Below are 24,586 nucleotides of genomic sequence, written 5' to 3' on the forward strand. Positions count from 1 at the left end.
CGGTCGGTGTTGTTATCACGGGTGATAAGAAGGTATTCTTATCGGTCGCCTTTCCGTGCGACGGGCGAGCCATGCGTGGTTTGCACCCAGTCGCACCTCACTCTTCTCCCCGGCCGTCCTCTTGTGTTCGTCGTGTCGCCCTGGCGGTCCCCCGAGCACGCGGAGGTTGCGCGGAGGGTGCTCGGAGGTGCGCCGGCGCGCCGCCGCAGCTTAGGGAGCAGCCTGGTCCCGGGGCATAGGTCGCCACGCTGCGGCTCACAGTAGCCCTGGCTATGAAACTTAGCAGAACCCCCGGTGCTTTCCGAGCGGGGTTTAGGGTGATTCACACCCCCTCCGTTTGTGGCTGAAGGAAGCAGGAGGGCTTTAGGACAACCCGTGGGAACCGGTGGAGTCAGGGCACTCCCGCGGTCCGGTCCAGGACTCCTCCAGAAAAATTAGGAAGGGGGAGAGGAGGAAACTCGGGTTAATTCAAATGTTCTGAATCTCAAAAAATTCTCAGGGTTGAAACCAAAATTTTGACTCCTAAGGGTGGTATCTTTGGTCACTGATTTCTGGATTGTCTGGGTCTTTCGGAACCAACTCTATGCTGTGTTTGTGTTACTCTGTAGAGCACTCTTCTGTGCCCTTTGCTTTCCAAAAGAGGGCTTTTGTGTCCTATTTTTAGGACAGGGCTTGAACATTGGTTCAGGTTCTGAGCTTTATTTCTGCTAGAAGGGATTGGTAACCTGTCCGTAAATGCAAATGGACAGCTTGCATTACGGCCAACAAATACCAAGTGTACAGCGCAAATTAAATAAATTAACACCAGGTCATGAAAAGCAGCAGGTCCTCAGTATGTGCTCCAGCTGTGTTGTAGCTGCTGCCACAGCTGTTACTTTTTTTTCTTTTATAATGCCCACAGATTTTACTGCAAATTCCAGGTTATTTGTGGTATCTCGGAACAAAAAACCTGTTGTCTGAAAGTGGAGTGATTCTTCTCTCCTATCCTGGTACCCACATGGTTCTTCCAGGGCTTTGTGCTGGAGACAAGTACTGATTTTGTAGCCAGTGAAGGAGGGCACGTCTTGGTCCCACACCTCTGGAGGTTGCAGGGGTTGTAGCAAGCTTCCACCCTCATGGATCATGGTTTGTTGTGCATTGTAAAAGCTGATTACTGAGTATATTTTGACTGCCCCCTGTGCTAGTTGTCTTGGTCTGAATCATAGAAGGTTGCACGAAAATAAAATTACCCTACAGAGCCTGGAAAATTGTGCTCTGGAAAAATTAGTCAATGTGATTTTACGGAGTACTGCACAGGGAGTCAGTGTTAGGTGTCATATAGAAACATAGTTGATGTACAAACAGGTGGGATATGGAGGCTACAAATACGTCCCCATGAAGTAAACCAAGGTTTGCTGTTTAGAAAATGTGGACTTAACACTTGCCTTGATAGTGCATTGTGTAGAGTAACAGGAGCTTCTTTTTTAGACATGTCTTCAAAGTCAACCATCTTCTTGTTTTTTCATTTGTAAACCCTAACTACCTTGAAGTTGTTGGATTGGATAAAAGAAGGCCCAATAATTAACAGACCAGGGGCTTGAACCACTGGGTCCCGCATCTCAGCTGAGTTCCTAAATCTCACTTTTTCCTCCATAAAAGGAAACTATTATTAGATTATGGATGTCAACTTGATTGCCACACACATTATATCAAACATTGTCTCATTAATAGCACTGCTAATGAGCATATATTAATACTTTATGTCTCCAGAGGAGGAACAGACACACTGCCATTGTTGATAATTGACATTATTTGAATATGTAAACACTTCGATAGACAAGATATAAATATCACTTGCATTAATTTTATGAACTGAAACATTGTAAATTTAGCTTAGGCTGAGAAAAATGGGGTCACTGAAAGGTAAACCATGCGGTATCTCTTTTGCTCTTCAAATGTTTGTGGAGTTCCTTATCATCTCTATGTATAAGGTCGATGTTGTCCACAGTGTTGAACATCCATAGTTCCTGTTCACTGAAGGCAGAAACACTAAGTGTTCTCCATCATTATTCTGAGAATGAAGTCATAAATGTTTGTGTTTTTCTGAAATATGTCTCACACATAGGATTTGGTTATCATGAGAGTCCATATCATGTAGCCATATCCTTCTGTGGCTGAGTAAATTCTTCACAGTTCTGGTGTCAGGCAGAGACATGTATGCCATTTATGGCAGAGAGGAATGGCTAATTTAGCCATATCAGTTTTGTTGTATATCCCAAGAGCACTCTCCCAATATATGCTCACACTGGGTGATAACACATCAGTTCAGTCATTTGCTCCCTGAGGCTGCAGATATAGCAGTATGTAGGGAATTAGCTTCTGCAACAGGCACTGAAGTGTGTGGAGAAGAAACTGGTATAATAAGAGGAAGAAAATACCTGAGTTGTGAGGAGTAGTTTTGGAAGACTCTGAGATGGTTATTACAGAATAATGGTTTATTATTGTATGCTGTTACATTATAGAATCATAGCTAAACTTTCAATAAAAATCCAAAACCTAAATAGTCCAGGAGATAATATAAAGAGGAGAGAAAAGAAATAACAATAGTAGTTGACTACATAGGGGTAGCATATTGTCTCTTTAAGTGGTGGGTTCATTCAGTTTTCCGCATCTCAGAAAGAAGATACCTGTAAGTGTCACAAAGGTAGCACAGGTAAAAATCACTAATGAGATTTCATTGGAGGAAAGAAGTCTAAAAGATAAGGACACCTTTGGAAAGGGTCCTTCCATAATTGTAAAAGAGAGTGCAAGAAACATTTCAGAAAGGAGAAGAGTAGATGGTGAAAAGGAAAGCAGACCACTTCTATTTAATACAAGAATAAACATGCTCTGGAAGTCAAACACATTAAAAAAGGCAACTAGAACTGCTGTGATATGGTTATGTTGGCAGGTGTGATGATTGCTTTCTGTTCGGTTAGACCATGAAAAGCAGCCAAGCTTCTCAGAAGAATTAGCTACTTGAGACAAAAGATGCACCACCCAGTCACAGGCTAAAAGCAAAATATGAGACAACATTGACCTTGCAAACCAAGAAGTTTCACTGGCAAGCAGAGAGGCTGTGTAATGTTTTTTTGACAGTGTAGTTGTTTAGGTATGAGAAAGAAGCATAACAAGGGTAACAGAATCAAACACAAAGAATAGGGAGCCAGAGACAGAGTCAGAACAAAAAATGGAGAAGGCAGAGGAAAACAAAGCACCACCTTAGGACCCTCAATTACTGCTCACTGCTTGGGTCAAGAAGGGATAATCATGTTCTGTGTAATGGATAATTAATCTACGGAACTCACAGCAAAGAATCTTAGTGAGGTAAATAATTTTGTAAATTTCAAACAGTTTTAGACTATTAGTGAAGATAGACATCTGTTGTTATATTTTCTGCCCTGGTAATTACAAGGGCTATTAATTTGCTCATCTCAGGGGAATGCTCAAGTGAAAAGATTAGGAAGCTGTTTACATTTATGGTACCTTTACATAGTTAGATGACTGTATGAACTTCCTTCTGAAGCATGTAACTTTTTTGCCAAAATGCTGAATTAGATGTGCAACTGTTTTGTTTTTATTTTACACCTCCTTGATTTCCAGTAGATTTGGGAAAATGATTAAGAGGTTTGTCAACTAGTAGGAAGAGTTCAGGTGGAAAATATATAGGAGCTGGATGTGTGGGATTGCACCTAGCAAAATCTGTCTCTAATCCAAGTAAATTATTTTCTAGAAGTGTCCAAAAATCATACATGCACCTTGGTTATACCTGTATTTTGACTCAGATTATCTGATTAATAAAGGATTCTAATTAATTTTGGCAGTTAAGCATCCCTCCTTATTTTCAAAGGAACCAAGCACATCAAAGCCTCAGTTGGGAGCATTTCTGAAGGTTAAGCCAATTGCAGGGAGTGTAGTGAGAGGAGCGTTGGCATCTTGCTGTGGGGCACATGTTTAAAATTCATTGTGTGTCCCCTGAAAATGGTGGGCATGTTCTGCTGTCTTTACCTTTTTTTTAGGCCTGCTGCTCCTGCAGAACTTCACAATCTCATTTATCAGGGAACTGATGCTTTATAACAGAGATGGGAAACTAGTTGCTTTCCTGCCAGGAGGGCATATGTAGCCATCAAGAGTGGGTAGAGAGTTCTAGAGAGTGATATTCTCTCTTGCTCTTTCACTTGTCAGACAATGAATTTTTTTAAGTTGACCATGCCAAGATCATCAGCTTCTACAGGACTATTTGTTATTCATCTAAATATTCTACTTACAATCAACTTATAAACATAAAAATTTAACCTACCAAATTTCTAGCCCTACTACTGATTGACAGTTTTCTATAGAAGTACAGAGGGAATAAGAAAGCACTGGATCATCCTGCACATGGCCCTTTGTTAATAAAGTCTCACTTTTCCCTGAAGAGCAATGTCTTGGGTCCTCCTGCTGTACCTGCCATGAGTCTTCCGCTGGCTGACAGCTGCTTCTGTAATAGCTCTCAACCTGCTGATGGCAGCTGGTGGTTTACATTTAGCCTTGGTTCCTTTAAATACACATGTGTGCAGGCACACATTGCACACAGACACACAGGGTATAAGCTGCATGTATATTTACACTGTACAGATACATTTACCAGGGAGAAAGAACAGATTTACCCAGTAGCGTGCTTGTAAGTTCTTCTCACTGCGCCAGAGCAAGCATGAAGGGGACCAGAAATGGCTTGAATAAATGTGAAGACTAGGACTGTCATACAAGAAAGGAAAATTATTCTTCATGAGAAAGTAACTGTTGAGTGAAACAATTGAGCATTCCATTACAGAGAAATGTGATAAAATTAAATAATAAACATTTGAGCAGTTAGCAGACTGATCAAATTATTTATGGTACAGTTCATCACCTGGTCAGAACAAAATTATTACCAGAAATAAATACAGTTTGAGAGGAAAAAAGTGCAGGGTTACTGAAAAATATACTTTACAAAATCAGTGTTAACAAGCTGTGAAAACCAGAAATGCATCTAATTCAGCAGCATAAAGGCAGAACAGAGGGGTAAACATACCACAGAGACCAGATTTATTTACAGTAAATGTGAAGGCAGTCACAACATTGCAGAAGTGCTCAACATGCAGACAGCAGCAATACACAGTAAAAACAAGAGATTATGAAAGAATCTTCCCCCATGTGCATTTTGCGAAGAAATACGGATGAAAAATACAGAAACATTTATAACAGCTGGAGGACAAATTTGTAATGATGAAGATAAAGTGACACTGTTTTTTCTGGATCTCATCATATGTGTGAGATGTTTGTTATATGATACTGGGTAAGAATAAACATAAGCATGACAATTCATAAATACCACTTGAGCTGCATGAACCTTGTTACAGCTATGGTATGCTTATGAATAATAACAGTCCTGTGGGTTTAGGATGTATTTTCATTTCATTTTCTTGTCTGAAAGGGGATAATGAGGGTTTCTTGCAGATGCTTACAAAGACATCCTCGCAAGCGTGAGAGCAGAATGGGACCAATCCCAAAGCTGTTTTTTTGTTTAAGGGAAGACAAGGTGGGCAGATGTGGTTTGAGCAGAGTTGAGATTACCTCCTGTTGAGGTTAAGTGAGAGTTAACAAGTAGAAAAGTACATAGGCCAGAAAAAGCCTTGGAATTGGAGACAAATAATTTACATTTGGTGTGCTAGGAGAGGCCAATTTGCAGGCAAAACACAGTGACCCAGTCAGGCAAAAGTGAGAGCCATGTACTCTACATACGGCACACAAACCAGGTTCTGAGGTTTATGAATATACAACTGTTGTAGGAAATTCCTTCCGATTGCTGGAAAGCAGAAGGTAGTGTGGTCTAGGAGAAAGCTAATAACCTTTTGGAAAATACCCTCTATCTGCTGTATATCACATAATCTAATGTTCTGTACATGGAGTTTGAAAGAGCAGAAGAGGATGTTCCATCTGTCATTGTGCAGATATAGATGGTTTAATAATATAACTTAGATAAAATTATTTTGACAAAAGATTAATAATTTCATGTGCTGTAATCATGCAGTAAATTACAGTGGTACCTGACTTCATTTGATTCCCTTACTGTCAAGAAACATGCTACCGTAGAGCTCTGTTAGCATTAAGAAATAACACATCAGCCAGTAGATGGTGATGACTTTCGAACATCAGACTGAATTAACAGCCTAGGAAGGAACACATTCACAATAGGGCTAGAGTAAAAAGATTTGAGTAAGATCTTCAAAGCATATTTCTCCATGAGAACAGGAGAGGAGATCACACACAGACTTTTAAGTGAAAGGCTATTTTGCCATTTGAAATTTAAGTTGGGTGTTTTCACACATTCAAGTTATGAGGGAAGATACAAGTCTACACCGGCCACTTTGAGACACGCTGAAGTATTATATCACCATCTGCAGGGATTTGGATGAGACAGGTAATTGTGGAAGATCTGCTAATGCTGATTAAAAATGAACAGCAGCAACTATTTATGTTCTTCAAATTTCCCTAAGGAAAACTGAACAGCAGAAATGATGGGTCGGACCAGCTAGCTCATGTGCATGGGGAAAAGGGAGATTTATTGGATGCAGACCTTTTATAATGCTTCCCTCCAAAGAAAATCAGAGACATTAATGTATCTGATTGAGCTGACTCCTGATATTCCAGACACAAGAATTCCCTTTAGAGTGGCCACCATGGAATGGTTGAAGTTCTTTATGGCTGATGAACAAGAGAATGAACTAAAAATTAAAGGAAAATAAGTTTTAAAAAAGTTACAGACATTGTACTTTAAATATTTGAGAACCAAGATCAGATATAGACCAAGAGGTGGGTGAAAAGACAATATGACCCCTTTTTTTCCCAGGTGTTTCTTTCCCCACTTTCCTTTGCTGGCAAGAGTACATTTTCTTTAGTATGGTCCACATCAGACACGTGCTTGCCTCTTATATACATGGGCAGGTACATCACAGCACTGTGTGGTCTCTCTTCATTCAAGATCGTGGGTTGTTGGAGTGTTTTTTTCCAGAGTTAAGCATCAGGGGGCATATGCTGTCAGGACACTTACCAGATTGTAAATAAACTTAATTTGGTTTGGAAATGGAAGTCTGCCAACATAGATGTTTGTGAATAGATTCCTGGGCAGAACTTTTCCGTCTGAAGTTTCAAACAACAAATTGTTGAAAGCCGTAATACAGAAACCATTGCTTAAAACATTCCCTAACATCCTTTCACATGCCTTTCTCAAATGAGAAATATAAGATTGTCCAAAATTAGTGTCTTGAAAGGGCAGTTTTAAATAGAAAACCATGAAGGTACAGGATACTTTCTTTCAGTTACAAAATGTTATCAAGACTATGAAGATGACTTAAGGACAGAATTCAGTAAAGGAATATCACCTGCTGTGAAATAATAAATCCATAGAAGTTGCTGGAAGATACAGAAGTGGGTATGTGAGAAAGAGGATTTTCTTCTCATTTTCTTCACACACTAAGTTTACCCAGCATGAGAACAGGAATGGCAAAAGCATAATGCTGCATGTCCAGATGAATATTCAGAAAGATGTCCTGTTCTGTGCAAGTGTGCAGCACTGAAGACAAGCTGCAACCAGCAGTTCGGAAAAAGAGTAGTCAAGCAACTGCTTGTAGTTCAAGATGATTTTTCTCTTCCTTCGCACCAGAGACCAGTGAGAACATTGCTTACAATGTTGGCCGTTAACATTGTCCCAGAGTATATCTCTTTCTACCTCTAAAAACTTAGGCAATCTTTGAATTCGTCACCAGTTCTACATCTTCAAAAAAAAAAAAAAAACAACCCAAAACAAACAACTTACAAATATGAAATGCAACCCTGGTCTGATGATACACCCATGCTTCAGTACCCATTTTCCTTCCCAGCCAGGTTTCCTTGGCAGGGAAGTGAAGAAATTCCTAGTCTGCAAAACTGTTTCTTAATGTTGTGTATTCTTAAACCAAGTTTCCTATAAAACATAATATGAGACATATCTGATCTAACACGCAAAGGGTCTGAAAAGTTCCGTTTGACTGCTCTTCTACAGATAATTTCGGTCTTCACATAACAGCAAATCTCTCACAATTGCTCAATTGAGTGACTGTCAGAAGTGAGGAAGTGAAGCAATATGCTTTTTATGTCTATTTATGTGGCATATGTTGCAATTATTTCAGTAATTAAATACTTTTTTTTTAAATTAACTCTTTTGGCAACTAAAATATTTGTTGTATTATGATGTACGATATGTAATGTAATTTATTAGTAAAATATCAAAACTGGAGACTGTAATTTGTACAACTGTAGAATTAGCTCCTTTGCTTTGCTCTTGAGACTTGAGATGTTTCATGTGATTATTTTAGGGCTATAAAACATACATTTTCTGTAAAGATTCTGGGAGTGACTTAGAATTTGAAATAGTTTAATGGAAATACAGAAAAAAAGCTTAGAGAAAGTTGAAGTACTGGAGTAGGTGTTGAAAGGAGACACCAAGTTATTTGAAGGCTTGAAAAATGTCTTGCAGTGAAAAACTTAAAATAGAATTGGCTAGAAATGCTTTGATGGAATGTTTTTCAGCTGATAGTATCTATTCATCAAGTTGAAACTCCGCTGGAAAGGCTCAATTTTCATATTTCTGATTTTGAAATGTTTCCAGCAATTTCAAAGTTGTTAAAACATCCTGTTTCGACATTTTCTAAAAGAAAAAAAATACAATTTTCAGTTCTAAAAGCCTTCCTCTCAAAATGTAAACTAATTACGGGAGCCATCTCTAGACTGAGCTGGAAATATTGCAAATGGCCCAATTGGTTTTTGTCTTCTTTTTTTTTATTTCTGATAGATCATAATTTCTAAGAGTTCTACTTTTTGTCAGGCTTTGAGAATGGAAAAATAGTTTATCTAGCTTGATTGAAAATTCAGCTGATTCAATTTATAAAAAATGTTCCTTCAGTGGGTCATGCCTCTGTATAATATGTTAAATTCACTTATGACCATATATTGGGTTTGCATGGCAAGGTTTTGGTAGCCAGGGGCTACAAGTGTTGCTTCTGTGAGAAGGTGCTAGAAGCTTCCCCTGTGTCAGACAGAGGCAATGCCAGCTGGCTCCAAGATGGACCCACTGCTGGCCAAGGCTGAGCCTGTCGGTAATGGTGATAGTGCCTCTGGGATAATGTACTTAAGGGGAGAAAAACTGTGCAGCAGCAGCAGCTGGAGAGAGGAGTGAGAATATGTGAGATGCAGCTCTGCGGGCACCAGGGTCAGTGAAGGAGGGGAGGAGGTGCTCCATGTGTCAGAACAGAGATTCACTTGCAGCCCATGGTGCAGACCACAGTGAAGCAGGCAGGCTGTTCCCCTGCAGCCCATGGAGGTCCGTGGTGGAGCAGATGCCCACCTGTAGCCTATGGAGAACCCGATGCTTGAGCAGATGGATGCCTAAAGATGACTGTGATCGTGCTGGAAGTCCACACTGAAATAGGCTCCTGGCAGGACCTGTGGTGCTGTGGAGAGAGGAGCCCATGCTGGAGCAGGTTTGCTGCAGGACTGGTGACCTCACAGGGGACCCATGAAGGACTGCACACTGTGGAAAGGACCCACACTGGAGCAGGTCTTGAACAACTGCAGCCTTTGGAAATGACTCAGGTTGGAGAAGTTTGTGGAGAACTGTCTCCCGTAGGAGGAACCCCATGTTAGAGCAAGGGCAGAGTGTGAGGAGTGTTCTCCTAAGGAGGAAGGAGTGGCTGAAACAACATGTTATAAACTGACTGCAACCCCCATTCCCCAACCCCTGCACTGCTGCAAGGAATGGAAATGGGGAGAGTAGAGAAACTGGGAATGAAATTGAGCCCAGGGAGAAGGGAGGGGTGGAGGGAAGGTGTTTTTAAGATTTGGTTTTGTTTCTCATTATCCAACTTGGATTGACTGGTAATTTTTTCCCAAGTCAGGTCTGTTTTCCCCATGACAGTAATTAGTGAATGATCTCCCTCTGTCCTTATCTCAACGCATGTCTTTTGTTATGTTTTCTTTCCCCTGTCCAGCTGAGGAGGGAGGGTGATAGAGCAGCTTTAAGGGGCATCTGGGTCAACCAGGGTGAACCCACCACAGGCCATTCTGTGCCACTGAGGACAACTCACATTAAGAACCTCTCTCTATACTTTTAAAGTCTGTCATCTCATGCAACAGAAGGGCCACATCCAAACCACCTCTTAAGAATGGTCACTGGCCTACTCTTATTCTTGATCCATGCCCAGGAATTGGCTGGGACTGTATACACTGGCCCATTTTAAAACTCTTTCAGGGTTTAAAACTCTTCAGGTAATTGAATTTCAAGTCCTGGGTTTTTTCCTGCACAGTTTATTTTATTTGTGCTTTGTATAGGCATGTTTTATGAAGCATATTGTATCTTAATTTCTTAAAGACACAAAAGAAGCAAAGACTGTAAATTAGAACTACAAAAATACAAATCAGAAATACAAATTTGCAACAAAGTGATTAACCATTGAAATAAGCTGTAAAGTCAGCATCTCTTCGTGCTTTGTTGTCAAGATAGGACAGTCTGCTGCAAGCCAAGTAGAAATTACAGGGCTCAGGAAGAATATGAGGGTAAACAGTAGATTAAACCAAATAGCCTAATAATCTCTACTGGGGATAAATTATCTAGAAAAATCATATGCAAAAGTATCATTTGCTTCCTGTGTTTCATCATTATGAGGTATAATTATGCATCCATTCATTTTATGGAAGCATCTTAAATCAGAATTTGCCATATGAATTTCTCATTAAGCTGACGTGCATATTCCAAAGGCTACATTTTGACATTTAACTACAGACAGATGGCGGACACCTTCCTCAGAACAGGCAGGAAACAGTCAAGGAGGCAGACTCCTGCTCAGGGAAGGGCAGCAGCTTGCACCACTCTAAATCAAGCAGCACATCCTCTGCCATTTCTCCCATGACGCTGTCCAGGACATATATGAAGTAAGGTTGAGCAGAACAGTATCTTGCAAGTCACCAGACTACAAATATTTTCTGTTTGCTTTTGGTATTCTCATGCATTTTCATGTTGAATGGGCCTTAAGTTCAGTGTTGGTTACTGAGAGCTGTATCTGGATGTTATATATTAATACAGAAAATGTCCCCAAATTTTCTACTGGAATCTTTGTCTCTCAGAGGGACCTGTGAAGTACATGCTGCTCCATGGAGCTAATATGTACCTAGAGAACTATTTTTCTTCCTGTGATTCTCAACTACTCAATATGCTCAAACTCTTGTTGCACTTTTCCACTGGTTCAGTTTAGTGGCCTGGAGCTATAGATACAAAATATTAGCTGTTAAACTGTCAAAACTTGTAACAAGCAGTAGCCATTACTTGAGGGACTTTTAAGCAGGGTTTACTGAATACAGCATGTAAAAAGCTTCTTTCAAAACGAAAGGGATTATTTTTTAGTTATATTTTATAATGTTACATGATACTGGAAAAATCAAACTGAAACATGTCACATAGAATAAAACTCCTAATTAGGGCTGAACTGGCATTTCTGGTGATCCACCATCTCCTAAAAGACAAGTCTGTTCACAGAATTTCATTGGTATGAAAACTGTTCTATCTTTGACCATGCTATTGGATATGCTAACAAATTGTGGCAGAAAAAGTCAAATACAGGGCAGCAGGGGTAGCTAAGGATACAGTATGATCTCTGTATAACTCAGAGCATTGTATAGCATACACTAAAGCCAGCTGCATTTTCAGAGCAGAATTTTAGATACACATGTATATGTGCTGTCTTGGTCTAACACAGTCTTGGTCCAGAGCATTAGAATTAACCCTAGAAATTTCTTATTTATGACAGATGATATCCTGTCCCTATTTATGCCATCTAAACATTAGGTTTTAGCATGTTTCTGGAGCAGTTAGCACACAGAGTAAAATGTCTGGCAAGTCCTGAAGAAATTTGTGTATCAGCCTGGCAATTTAGAATTGTTTTTTTTTTTTTTTCAGGTACTCTCAGAGAAAATGTTGACTGTGGTTTTACTTTTTTCCACAAAATGTGTTCCTGAGCAGACACCCTTTGACAACAGTGCTTAGGAGTTGTTGAGAACATTTGGGTAGTCCCTTACTTCCTGAGAAGTCTGAGTGTGTGGCCAGTGGTACAGATACTGGCCCTTGGCCTGAACAAAAATTAGTGGAGTATTTGTGAAATAGATCTTAGAGAATGATGACATTTTAAAGATACAGGCTTAGATATCAAAAATTAAAAAAAAAAATTAAATGGGACATGAAAGCTGTATGCAAAATAATGATCAAAATACTTTTATCTCCTTACCTGTGTCAATTTTAATTATGTTTTTTTTTCTCTCCATGTTTGTCTGTCATGATGATCGTTGTTTCTGATTCCTTGCAGACATCTCAGTCAGTCTGTTAGCAGTAGTCGTCAGCTTCTGTGGGCTTGCCTTGCTGGTAGTCTCACTTTTTGTCTTTTGGAAGTTGTGTTGGCCCTGCTGGAGAAGCAAACCTCTGACTTCCAATGCCAGTAATGCCCCCCAGAGCAACTCTAGTGCTCCTACGGAGGTTTTTGAGACCACTGAGAAAAAGGAAGTTAAAGAAAATGAGAAACCTACAACAAAGGTACTTGAAGCTGCATTGAAAATTAGCCACACTTCTCCTGACATACCAGCAGAGGTCCAGAACGCACTGAAAGAGCATCTGATCAGACATGCACGCATGCAGAGGCAGATCACTGAGCCCACATCGTCATCAAGGTGAGTCAGGGGCAGTCGTGTTTGTAGCACGTTTCTGGGGAACAGGTAGAGCCAAAATGCTCTGCTGAAAACTTCCAGGATCCTGGATTATTCACTGACTTCTTAGCAGTGATGGGTGAAACAGCAGACACGTGAAGGCAAAGCCCCAGTGTCCTTTGAACAGAATATTGTGAAACATACAGTGTATCTTCAGTTGCATTATTATTTTAACATATGAAGATCAAATCTACATCTTCTACTACTTTGTAAATATATATGTTGCTGCTTTAAGCATTTCCATTTTAGGTTTTGTGTTTAGGAAAATCTATTTTGGTGTGATTTTTTAAAGTACTGCAAGTCTAGTTTTTTGGAGATATTTTTATAGATGCAGCAGTTGCTTTTGCAGATGAACGTTTCCCTCTCCACTAAATAAATGACAGAATTGTTGTTGATGACACATTTTTTTTAAGGCGTAGTTTGCCACTTATAATTAAAATCCCAGTCTAAGAATGTAGACTCTTACAGACTGATCTCAGAGCAGTACAGTTTCTATATAGCTATTTAAAGAAGTGACAAGAATGTAATATACTTGAAGTAATTTCTTTTGTATTGAAGTAGAGGACAGGAAGTTTTATTTTGTCTTAGGTACTGCTCTATACTGAAAAGCAGTGAAGACATGCAGTGACGTATAGTTTCAAATGGTGTTTTCTTCAAATACTATCAGCAAATTTAATGCATTCAAAACAAACAGTGAACTGTAAAGATCACTTTCTACATAAACAGAAAAGTGCAAGTGTTTTATAAATAAAGAAGGGGGAAATGAAGGCTAAAGGAGACCTGAAGTATTGCACAATGCCATGTTAGAATACAAACACCGTATAGGAAGCAGCTTTCCCTCAATAAACCGTTTGATAAACGAACATATGCTACCAAAGGAAAACGAACAGCAAAAGGCTCACATTCACAATAATTGTTGGAGGCACAAGACTGGAGAAGATGTGCTTTACATTTAGTGGGCACATACTTTGCTGGCCTTCTGCGAGTCCCTGAGACAACATTTTGCCAGCTCACTGTGCTCATTGTGGTGGTGAGTGCTGAAGTTCTTTTCCCAGCTATTCCAATAATGTGGAACAGCCAACAGGCAACCACATGAGGCTCCCAAAAACAAGAGCACTCCAGCCAGGGGAGGTCTAACTGACTTCCGCAGCTGAACCATCTCCTGAATTATGAGACTGTAGATCTGGCTTTAAGCCACATTGCCCCGGCTATGCCTGGCTCCAGCTACTGTATCCATGTGCTTAAAGGAGAGAACACAGTATCCAAGGCACTCTGAGGAACATCTCCAAAACACTGGGAGGACAACTTTGAAATTGTAACTGTTACACTAAACAAAGAGAGACCAAAACCTTGGCATGCCAAGGATATTACACAACTTGCCATTACCTGTTAGGATATTAATTGGAAGAGTCTTATCCATCGTGTACCAACAGGTAAATCTGCAGGTAATCAGACTGTCTGACTTTCTGAGCAGACAGAAGAAATAGCTGGCTGGCAAATGAACTTGAATAGTCCCTCTGGTACTATAGGGGGAGTAAGAAGTTCCAGGGACAAGATCCAGAACTACTTCATGCTATGAAAGTATTCCCAAGGACCTCTAGAGTGATTTGGACTGGAATCTAAATGCATATAAAATATCTGTGAAGCAAAGGATGGTTTTAAGAAATTATAACCTGCCATCAACCCTACTCTTTCTGCATGTGTTAGTAACTTTGTAAGGGAGCTTTCTTTTTCATCCTCTCCAGATTAGCAGGGTTAAATATCTCCTGTGAGGGATAGTTCCTTTGCTTTGAGTAACCCTTCTTGTCCCACCTTAGCCAAGTAATAGCAAGGTAGTTGGACACATTACCTTCTTTTACAGTTTGCTGAAAAACTCTACACCCTTGCTCCAAAACATATTTAGAATGTGTCTTTAAAATTACCCAGATATGGTCCTTTCTGTATTTGTAAATGTATTTTTTCTATACCTCTGCCTGCCTTAAGGGAGTCTTAACCTTCTGACAGCCCATATTAATTATTGCTGCCAAGAACATAATGTGTGAGATGAAGGCTGGTCATTTAGGCCAGTTTTTTTGATTACTCCTGCATAACATTGCAGAGTGTTGGACCACAGACCTTCTAAAACCTGACTCTAGTGCCCTTCATTGAGGACTTCCAAAAATGGGGATCCAGTAGCAGACACAGACGTAGCATAACTTTCTCTTGCATCATCTTCAGCACAGCACTGCTTTTTTATGCTCAGGAGTCCTGTGTGATCATTTTCACCAGCTTCTAAATGTATTGCATTGACAAAGAATCTAAGAGAAATATTTGCTGTGTGGATTGTCTCCTCTATGCTGATCTCACCTGAGCTGGGGAAAAAAAAAAGGATTATGGCCAGTTCTGTGAGGTTCATGCAGCCATCACATTTTAGTAAAAGAAATGGAATCATATTAAGTCATTGTTATTGAAGCAGAACGATTTTAAGAAGCCATTCAGAGCAATAATAAAATGTGCCTCTTGATTTTTTATAGACTTCATATTTAACATGGAGACATGTTAGTGTAGGGACATGATGTATTTCTGATTAGTAATAGCTATGTCATTTATAGTTCCTGATAATATGAAAAGACTTGCTTGTTAAAAAAACCAACAAACTCTTTAGTCTTTGATACCAAGAAACCAGTAAACTACAATATCAGAAGTCCTACCCCAGTAATGTTCATTTACAAACATTTATGCTCCGTGTTACTGAGAACCACTCTTCCCAGTACTTTGTGAAAGTATTCTCTAGTATAGATTATTACTTCTATGATGTTCCTTTCTTAAGATTCTCACCTCTATTTTCAAAGGACATGCTTATTGCTCTTTAGCATTAGTGGGGAGAGGAACTTGTCAAGTCAGTCAGCTCCCAAGAGGCACAAAAGCAAAAACGAAGTTCTTGGGAATGCTAAGGTTCAAGAAAAACAAGCAGGCCTGTTAACTTTAGTGATTGCAAGGAGGAGACAGCAGCCTCTGTTCTGTTTAAATACCACAAGTGCTGTTGTCCATTCATGAATTTGCTCAAAAAAGTTGGTCTACTGTCATCTAGAAAAGCTAGACTAAAGCCACGCCTCATAAAACTCAAGTCATAAACTGGCATCCTACCCTTCCCTTTTGTCACACATATGGTAGTCTTACTGAATTAGAAATCAGCTTCATAGTAGCACTAATCCACAATATTATTTTAGAGATATAAATACAGATTTACTGTCACGCAAAATGTATTTGTTCTAAGTAATGAGAGGCATGTCTGTAACAGGATTGCTATGTGTAAGAACCAGTAGAGCAGTACTGGCTTTGCACGCATTAGTAGCTTTGCAGCATTTTCACAACCTGGTTGCCTGACATCCTTGTACTTCATTATCAGAGTCATTAATTCCTTTGTTATTGCAGAACAAAGGAAGATAAATATGTTGCTATGACAACAATGAAACATCTTAATAATTAAGAGACCAATTAGCTATCTTGGTGAAATGCTGTGACTCAGAACGGATACAAGGCACTATGTAATTGGGACTTTGGCTTGCTAGAGCAAAAGCACTGCTGGTTCCCATAGGGAACAGTCATATAGTTGCACTGTTCTCTTAGTGACATCTTGCAACAATGACTGCATTCACTGGAGGAACTTACGTGCATAAAATTTGACAATTTGAAAGAAGAGTGGTACCTTACAAGTCATAAATTTGGGGGTTTATATGTTGGTTTTACAAGCATTAACCCAAATCTTTATAAATTCAAGAGACATTGAGGAAAAGAGATGTTGTCAATTATCTGTTTTCACTCAAACTGGAAATGCCATACAGTCAGCTTCACTGTTTCCCCTGCATAAGCAGTTTTCTCCACTGCTTGTCTATGGCAGGGTTTGAATATGATTATCTGGTCATCTCAGTACTAAAGCTGCAGGTGTGAGGAGCACTCAGGAAGGCCTGTCTGCACAGGTTTCATTAGCACAGATAGAGGTAGAAATAACACAGGTCTCCCTGAAATTCATTATGAGTCAAAGATACTAGAGAGCTAGTGCCTAAGTTGCTGTGTGCCATTGCTACTACATTATGGGTGGAGTTCAGTTCCTTCCTTCCTTCACACACCTGGACTTTTTAGACAATAAACGCACAAGGACAGCCCTGTAAGTACCTGAGGACAATATTTGTACTTTTCTGACTACTTAGGAATTTTCCACTCCTCGGTCCATTCCATCGTATGCTATGAATTCAGGGAGTTTTAACATTTGAAAATCATTCAACTTGCCTGTCTGTAAAAAAAAAAAAAAAAAAAAAAAAGAAAGGTAGAATGTTAGGTGTTACAAGATTACAAGAGGGGTGTTTGAGATCAGAACAGCTGGATTTTTGGATCTACTTCAAATCTATACTATGATATTCTCCCTCTCCTATTCTTGTGTTATGCTAGGACTGCTCCCTGCACCTAGCAGTACTTTAACAGCCAAAAGGGGAAATATTCTTGTCTATTATTTAATGGCTGCAGATTACCCTCTTGTATCTCTGCTTAGCTGAACTGTGGTAGTTTTGTGCTTCACGCCTTCTGCAACCACTTCGCTTACAGCAAAAATACAAATAATATCTATGAAATCAGTCCTGGTTGCTTTCAAATGGACAATTTGCATTTCTGATTTAAAGAAAGAAACACACAGCTGTGACACCTCTTGTTTTCAGAACACAGCACCACAGGGAAACCAAGCAATAAGGCAAGGCTGCATTTGGCATTAATAAGCAATTGATTTCAGAAAGCAGAGAAAAGTCTGACAATTAAATTGTTTTTAATGGCAACTAAGCATGCTCACTGGAGAAGGTAGTGAGCTTTTTCAGTACAGATTGTTGGGGTAGTGAAGTACCAAGGAAGTGTGAAAATGTCTAAAAAATAAACTGGGCAGTGTGGTCATAGTCCATCTGCTGGTGATTAATTCTACAAAGCTTTTTGACCAGTGTTGTCATACTACTGTAAGGCTGTATGGCATGTCAGGGATTTGATTTCACTCACAGTAGGAAAGGCACACATTTTCACTGAGGTTCATGAGTCAAGATAAATACATATGCTTATGCAACACTGAATTTAGAATTACAAGTGTTTAAACATATTTTTTCTTGCTGGGAGTATAGGAATCAGCTTTCTAATACACCACACAGCAGAGTGTGAGAACAGATGGAAAAAACCTATCACAGAAAAATGTTGATGAGAACTTTGAAATGTATTGCAGCTGGAACAAAATATTCCAAGTAGGATTGGAGAATGCATTCTGTACTTCAGTGTAGCAAATACCAAGCCGGTGTATATATAACGTTGTAGGATGAACTGTACTGAAACACCCCAGAAGTAGTTCTGAATGGCCTTTTCAGGTGCCTTTCACAGTGATCAGTGTGAAGCTTGGTAAATATTTAATTAGAAAACCACCACGGAATGCCTCCAAGAACCAGGAAGTACTGATGTCAGCTCTGAAAGTCATTTTTTTTCTTCCTCACTGTGCTTTACTCGGGCCCTAGCACAGTGGGATCAAGCAATGTTGGAACTGCCAACTTGTTCTATGAAAGAACCTGAATTAAGTTTCAGCTGCATAGCCTGAAAATAAGGTTATAAATATATGTATTGGGAGGACACTGGGTGTCTCTCAGACCAAGAGGTTAAGAAGTTCATTCTGAATGATCATTTCTTCTCAAGGATGTTTTAACACTAGAAATATTTGGGGGAAATGGGGGAGAAGGGGAGGTATTTTAAAATTATTCTAAAGAGAGGAACATTAATGAATTTGTTCTTCTTGTGTTTTCTACTTAGTAATAGCCAAGTCTTTTCCCAGAGATAACCATGGCCCATTTTGTGTGTGTGTGTATGCGTGCAGGCACAATTCTTTCAGGAGGCACTTGCCAAGGCAGATGCAAGTGTCCAGTGTTGATTTTAACATGGGGACAGACCCAATTTTGCAAAGGAGAGAGACGACAACCAGCATTGGGAGAATAAAACCGGAACTCTACAAACAGAAGTCTGTGGATTCTGATGGGCAACAAGAAGATGTGAAAACATGTGGAAAGCTTAACTTCACTCTCCGGTATGATTATGAGAATGAACTTCTGGCTGTCACAATTGTCAAAGCCTTAGATCTGCCTGCTAAAGACTTCACAGGAACATCCGACCCCTACGTTAAGATTTATCTGCTCCCAGACAGGAAAAAGAAGTTTCAGACACGAGTTCACAGAAAGACATTAAATCCTGTCTTTGATGAAACCTTTCAGTTTCCTGTAGCCTATGATCAGCTCAGCAACAGGAAATTGCATTTCAGTGTTTATGATTTTGACAGATTTTCTAGACATGACATGATTGGGGAAGTTATTCTTGATAACCTTTTTGAAGTCTCAGATCTCTCCAGGGAAGCCAATGTATGGAAAGACATCCACTGTGCCACCACCGTAAGTAATGTGTTCCAAAAGCATTAATGTAGTATTTTCATGTCTTTTTTGTAGTTTGTGCCAGAGCATCCTGTTTATCAACAGAGTCTGGAAGAAAAAAAAAGAAAAAATTTGTCAGTATTTTCCTGTGAGCATAGAGAAAAAGATGCTTAGGAAGCTATAAAATTTAATTACTAAAAAAATCTTCTGGGAACATACCATCACCCTTATGGTTCACTGTGCATATATAAATTAGCTTTATTAATTAAATAGTGCATCATGAAAGTCACTACTTAACAAGAACAATTAACATTTTCTTGTTAGCAAAATACCCTGTCCTTTAAAATGACCACATACTTAGGGACAGGGCCTATTCTGCTCTTGTTAGCAAAGTTTCATAGGTTGGGAATCTTGTGAAGTAAGCAAGAGAGTCTAAAAATGCTTGAAGTCTATTCTTTGCCAACTACCCTGTGCTTAGAGTCCCCAGTAAATGTATCTGCATTGCTGCTGGTTACTAGCAAACACAAGTAAATACAGTTAGGAAATAGAAATCATTTATTTATTGTTGCAAGCAAGAAAAGGAGGCCAGTGCATGGATGACAGCATGGATGACAAGCTACCAGCAGGAAAACCTCCAGTCTCCAAACGTTATATTTATTATAAACATCGAAATCCAAACACATCTCTGGCTGCAATTGGTGGGGGAGAAAGGTAGGGTATGGGGTAGGTTTGGGGTTTTTGGTTTTTGGTTTTTTAGGTTTTTTTGTTTGTTTGGTGTGGGGTTTTTTTTTAACTACTATGCGATTTATATAAAAGTTTTCCCATCCCGTGTTCTGTGGAGGTATCCAAAACAGTCTGAGTCATCTCTGGGCTTGAGCATGGGCTGGACTTTCACAGAGGACAGAGCAGTAGTAGACACTGCTTAAGTCACAGAAGGTTCATACCACCCCTTTAACAGAGCTGGAGACTTCCCATGCCCTTTTCCCCATAAGTTGTCATGCTTTAAAAAAAAGGGAAGTTTAGGTCTGCATGACTAGAAGGACACAGAAGAATGGTATTTCCCAACTAGTTTGAGCATGAGAAAGAAGAAAGGAGATATATTAGGGAGTGTAGCATAGCAGACACAGTTTTTGAATGTGAATTTTTAAAAATGGCTATTTATTTTACCTGCTGAGTTTACCAAAATGGTATGAACAGCCTTTGGCACACCTCCAGAAATTTGTATCTGTATATGCTTAGTTTGATTGAGCTCTGATTTTGGGTAAATTTAAGAACTGTGTTCTCAAGCTGCAAATTGAATCTGTGTTTAAGGTCTTGGAATAATAGCCCAGTAACTTTTTTTTTAATTTCTTCTAGATTTGATATTATATTTAACACTTTAATAATGACTTAAATGCTCACTCGTCCTTTGCAACAGGTGTACGTATGAGATTTTTCACTGATAACTAGAATGGTTTCAGCAAATTAGAATCCTTGGACTGTTCATCACCAATTTTGAGCAGATTGAAATGCCATACCAAATTATGCAGTCTGGAGAGCTACTAATATACATCTGGATGAAAATGATTGCTAATCTTGGTGCTGAATTCTAATTCAAGTTTCTTCCTCACTAAGGAAGAATATAGTAGGTTGGGAATCTTGTGAAGGAAGACTCTAAAAATGCTTAACTACTTTAATTACTACATGCAGTTATAGTGCTTAACTCACTCTGCTGGTGTTGAAATTTAAGAGAAAGCATGAAGGTTTTGGATTTCAGCCTTTCTCACAGTAGAGTTTACAGTATTTAGTGTGTATGAGTAAGTTGTCTTCACTTAAGCTATTAACAATAAACACATAACATTGAGGTATCTTCTAGTAAGTATCAGGTAACCACGTTAGCTTTCCCAAGCCTTACCCTATTCCCAGAAAATTGTCTAAGAAACTGATTGAATTGATTTTTTCTTGACAAAATGAAACCCTCCTATAGTATATCCTTTTACGATGTATGCAGTGTGCTGCTTTGTGTTGTACTTCAGCTGTTTCATGTAGACTAAAATGGGTTAGTAATAAAAGTTTCTAGTTCTGCCATTTCAGAGGTTGTAAGATGAGGGAGCCAGTCCTGCACAGGAATAAACAGTACATAAGATGTTAATCAACAGGGAATTATAGTCTTAAACACCAAATCTAAAGTTTGCCAAAGTCGCTAACTAGCAATTAAATAACTAAGTAATGTTTAGCAGATTCAGCTGGACTTGGATTAAACCTGGAAAAGATCCAGCTGGTTGTACAGCTAGTGAAAAGTAATTGTACTCCAGGCGTGCATACTTTGGTTTTCATAAAGAATCTTTAAAAGCCAAACTGGCTGTCTCAGTGGGAAGGTCCATACTCGCGCTGTAGAGCACAGGAACCAAGATTCCATTCTGCAAATTTATTTCTCTCATGCTTTTTCACTCTTCACTTCTGCTCTGTTTTGTTGTTTGTTCTCTGAAGCTTTTCAGCCTTTTGTTCAGATGTGCTTTCTACACCTCCTCGTGCTGTTGCTAAATGTTAGATGCTAGTGATAGATCAAAGGTTTAGTCCAAAACTTAAAGAACAGCAGAAGTAGCCTCTCCTCAGCTTTGAGTCTTTTACATATCTTCCATAGTCAATAATCTTCTATTCAGAAGGTAGAGTGAGGATAAAAATCATTCCTTTTACCTGCTTAGAGAGAACCCATTTTTATGATACGATGTTCTGCACTCTTGGACTTGAACACCTACTAGACAGATTTACCAAGGAAAGGAATTACAACATTTTACTAGTGAAGGCAGTTACCACAGGAGACCAGGAGATTCTCTGCTATGCAAAGATTCTCTGTCAGTAGCTAACATAATTTAAAAAGATTTGCTTGTACATCCATAAGGAGTTTTTATTTGTTACAGGAAATACATGGTCTGGGGAAAAATCAGACTGGGTGATTGCACTGAGTCCTGTTGGCCATAAAATCAATGACTCTGTTGAAATCTGCAGTTTGAATACTTACTTTGTTTTTTCACATAATAGTAACTTGAAACTATTTTGTAGAAGTGCAGGATTGGCCCACACACCTCCTCATTTTTATCCTTATGGTTTTCAGTTGTTGATATTTATTCATCTTTTGTAGTTTGGGGTTTTGTTTTCCTTTTAATTTTTCATTCATGTCATCATTTCTCTGGTACATGACATGCTGAAAACTTACAGCTATTGTATACCATATAGCATGTGTCTGTCGTAAGTGCTAAAGGATCTTAATTTCTTAATGTAAAATTATAAAGCTAAATTTGGTGTAAAAGCAGTTGTGGAAAAGAAGTATCCTATATATCTGATTATATTAATATCCCCAAATTTTGCTTATATATGGGTGATTGATTTTTCAATAAATAATCCATCATTTATTTCTGTTTGGTTGATTAATAAAAAAAAAATAACAAAACCCAACCCTCAGGACTCAGCTTCGCACCACCTGTGAAGGTTGTTCAGTACATTGGAATACTGTAAGTCTTAATACACTTAATAATTAATTCATAACATCAGAGGCAAACACATAATATTAGATGAATTGTTTAGTCAACATACCTAACTTCTGGTTTTGTAAAGTGCTTGTGAGTTTTGCATACATTGCTGATGTTTTGCTGCTGTCAAAATATGCCACATACTTAAAAAATAAAAAAAACAACTCATGTATTGGAATTGTTAACAAGCACTAGTGTAAATATTCAGTGTTGTAAAAATGTTTAGGCAAAAAAAAACCCAACTCTAGTGATCTTAGCACTTTCTGGGTATAAAGGTTTATTAACTTCCTATTATACTTTTAAAAATTATTGATTGCTTTGAAAATCATTGCCTAAAAACCCTGTGAGCTCTGTTAGTAGAACCAGTTACAGGAAACTATACAACTGGGAAAAAAATAAATAGGGCTTAGAATTTAGATGAAAGCCATTTCCACCACATTAGTCGTTTGAGGATGTTAGTCATGAAGCTGTCATATATTTGTAGCCTCTTGAATTATCTCACGCAGACAGATGGAACTTGATTATTATTTAATTTTCTGACACCAGGCATTTCACCAATACAGCTTTCCCATTTGTGAAGTGAGATATAAAAGAAGGTTTTGTAAGGACACACACTTCATGTGATGCCCATGATGTGTGATTGCTGTTTCTAAAGCACTTGGCATATAAGTGAATAGCATTGCTGGAAAAGACAGAAGTGCTTAAATACCTCTTTTTAATGAGCGGGACAGTAACATTTGTCTCAGTTCATTTATCTCAAAACACTTGCCAGAGTAGAATGTCACACAGGTAATCCTGCCTGTTGTGGAAGGAGATTCTTCTGACTTCCTGATCAAACATGAATGAAGCCCACCTTTGCAGATCACCCCGAGCAATTATGAGCATTATCTTTGCTAGTTTTATCCATAGTTCACTATTTCATAAGTGGACAAAAAGTGGCTCACTAGACTGTACACTGAGTAAGGCAATAGGGGTATAGAGCTGAAAAAGATGTCTTATGGTAGTCAAATGCTGAGGCCGCATTGTAAGGATTGTCCTATTTCTAAGTGTTCAAAGAGTAACACTATCAGGAAGTGTTTTATCATCAGCAGTGTAGTAGACTGTGCCCTACAGTTAGCCATCCTAACTTATTAGCCTAGTCCATCAGAATGGATGTTTCTGGAAATGTACATAAAAGCTTTAACACGATGTTAAGCAGACGTGGAAGAGTGAAGACTTGTCAGTTTACAAACATTTACCATCTCTATAGTGGGAACAGCCTTTTTAAAGCCAAGAGTAGCTGGCGCTTGTCATTTCTACTTAAGGCCAGTGATATAAAGGTTTCATGTGATCACCTACTGCTGAGTAGATGAGTGAATACTCTGGGTCAGTCTTTCCAGAAATATGCTGAAAGACTGCTTTATGTCTGAGTGATAACTAGAAAAGGCAATAGAGAAGGAGCAGGTTTTTGTCCAGTTACTGAAAGCAGGAAAAGTTTCTATTATTATTGAACATTTCGTTTGAAAGGAAAAATTATTGTAATATTCTGCTTTGCTAGAGGCAAACTGCTACTTTCAGTCTACCTTGAAAATGAGAAAATGGTTTTCTCAAGGGAAGTTAACATCTCTGCTTCCGGGCAGTACCATGGTAGCTATGCTAAGGTGCAAGGCTTGACTGACCCGCTATGTCCTAAGTGTTCTCTGAGTTTTTCACTGCAAATTGTCTCTTTGCAGTCAATGCATTTCTGCTTCAGAAGAGCTTCCTTATGCAGAAAGCCACATACATTTTGGTTCATTTATGTGGTGGGAGGTGCTATGGTTAGTTTACAGAAGAATCTCTGTTCTCAGCTCTTCTGAAGCCGGA

General features: G+C 39.0%; 1 protein-coding gene across 1 annotated transcript in view; it reads left to right on the plus strand.

Moving 5' to 3' along the window:
- Nucleotides 1–1,886: 1,886 nt before the first annotated feature.
- SYT10 (synaptotagmin X) overlaps nucleotides 1,887–24,586 on the plus strand; it is a 32,758-nt gene continuing 10,058 nt past the window's right edge. The window contains exons 1-3 of the mRNA XM_010009870.1: nucleotides 1,887–1,902; nucleotides 12,429–12,786; nucleotides 18,692–19,256. Of these exons, the coding sequence (XP_010008172.1) occupies nucleotides 1,887–1,902; nucleotides 12,429–12,786; nucleotides 18,692–19,256 (939 nt within the window). The remainder of the gene's footprint in view (nucleotides 1,903–12,428; nucleotides 12,787–18,691; nucleotides 19,257–24,586) is intronic.

The sequence above is a fragment of the Nestor notabilis genome, unplaced genomic scaffold, assembly GCF_000696875.1.
Source record: "Nestor notabilis isolate BGI_N333 unplaced genomic scaffold, ASM69687v1 scaffold8932, whole genome shotgun sequence".
In the NCBI taxonomy this organism is placed as follows: domain Eukaryota; kingdom Metazoa; phylum Chordata; class Aves; order Psittaciformes; family Psittacidae; genus Nestor; species Nestor notabilis.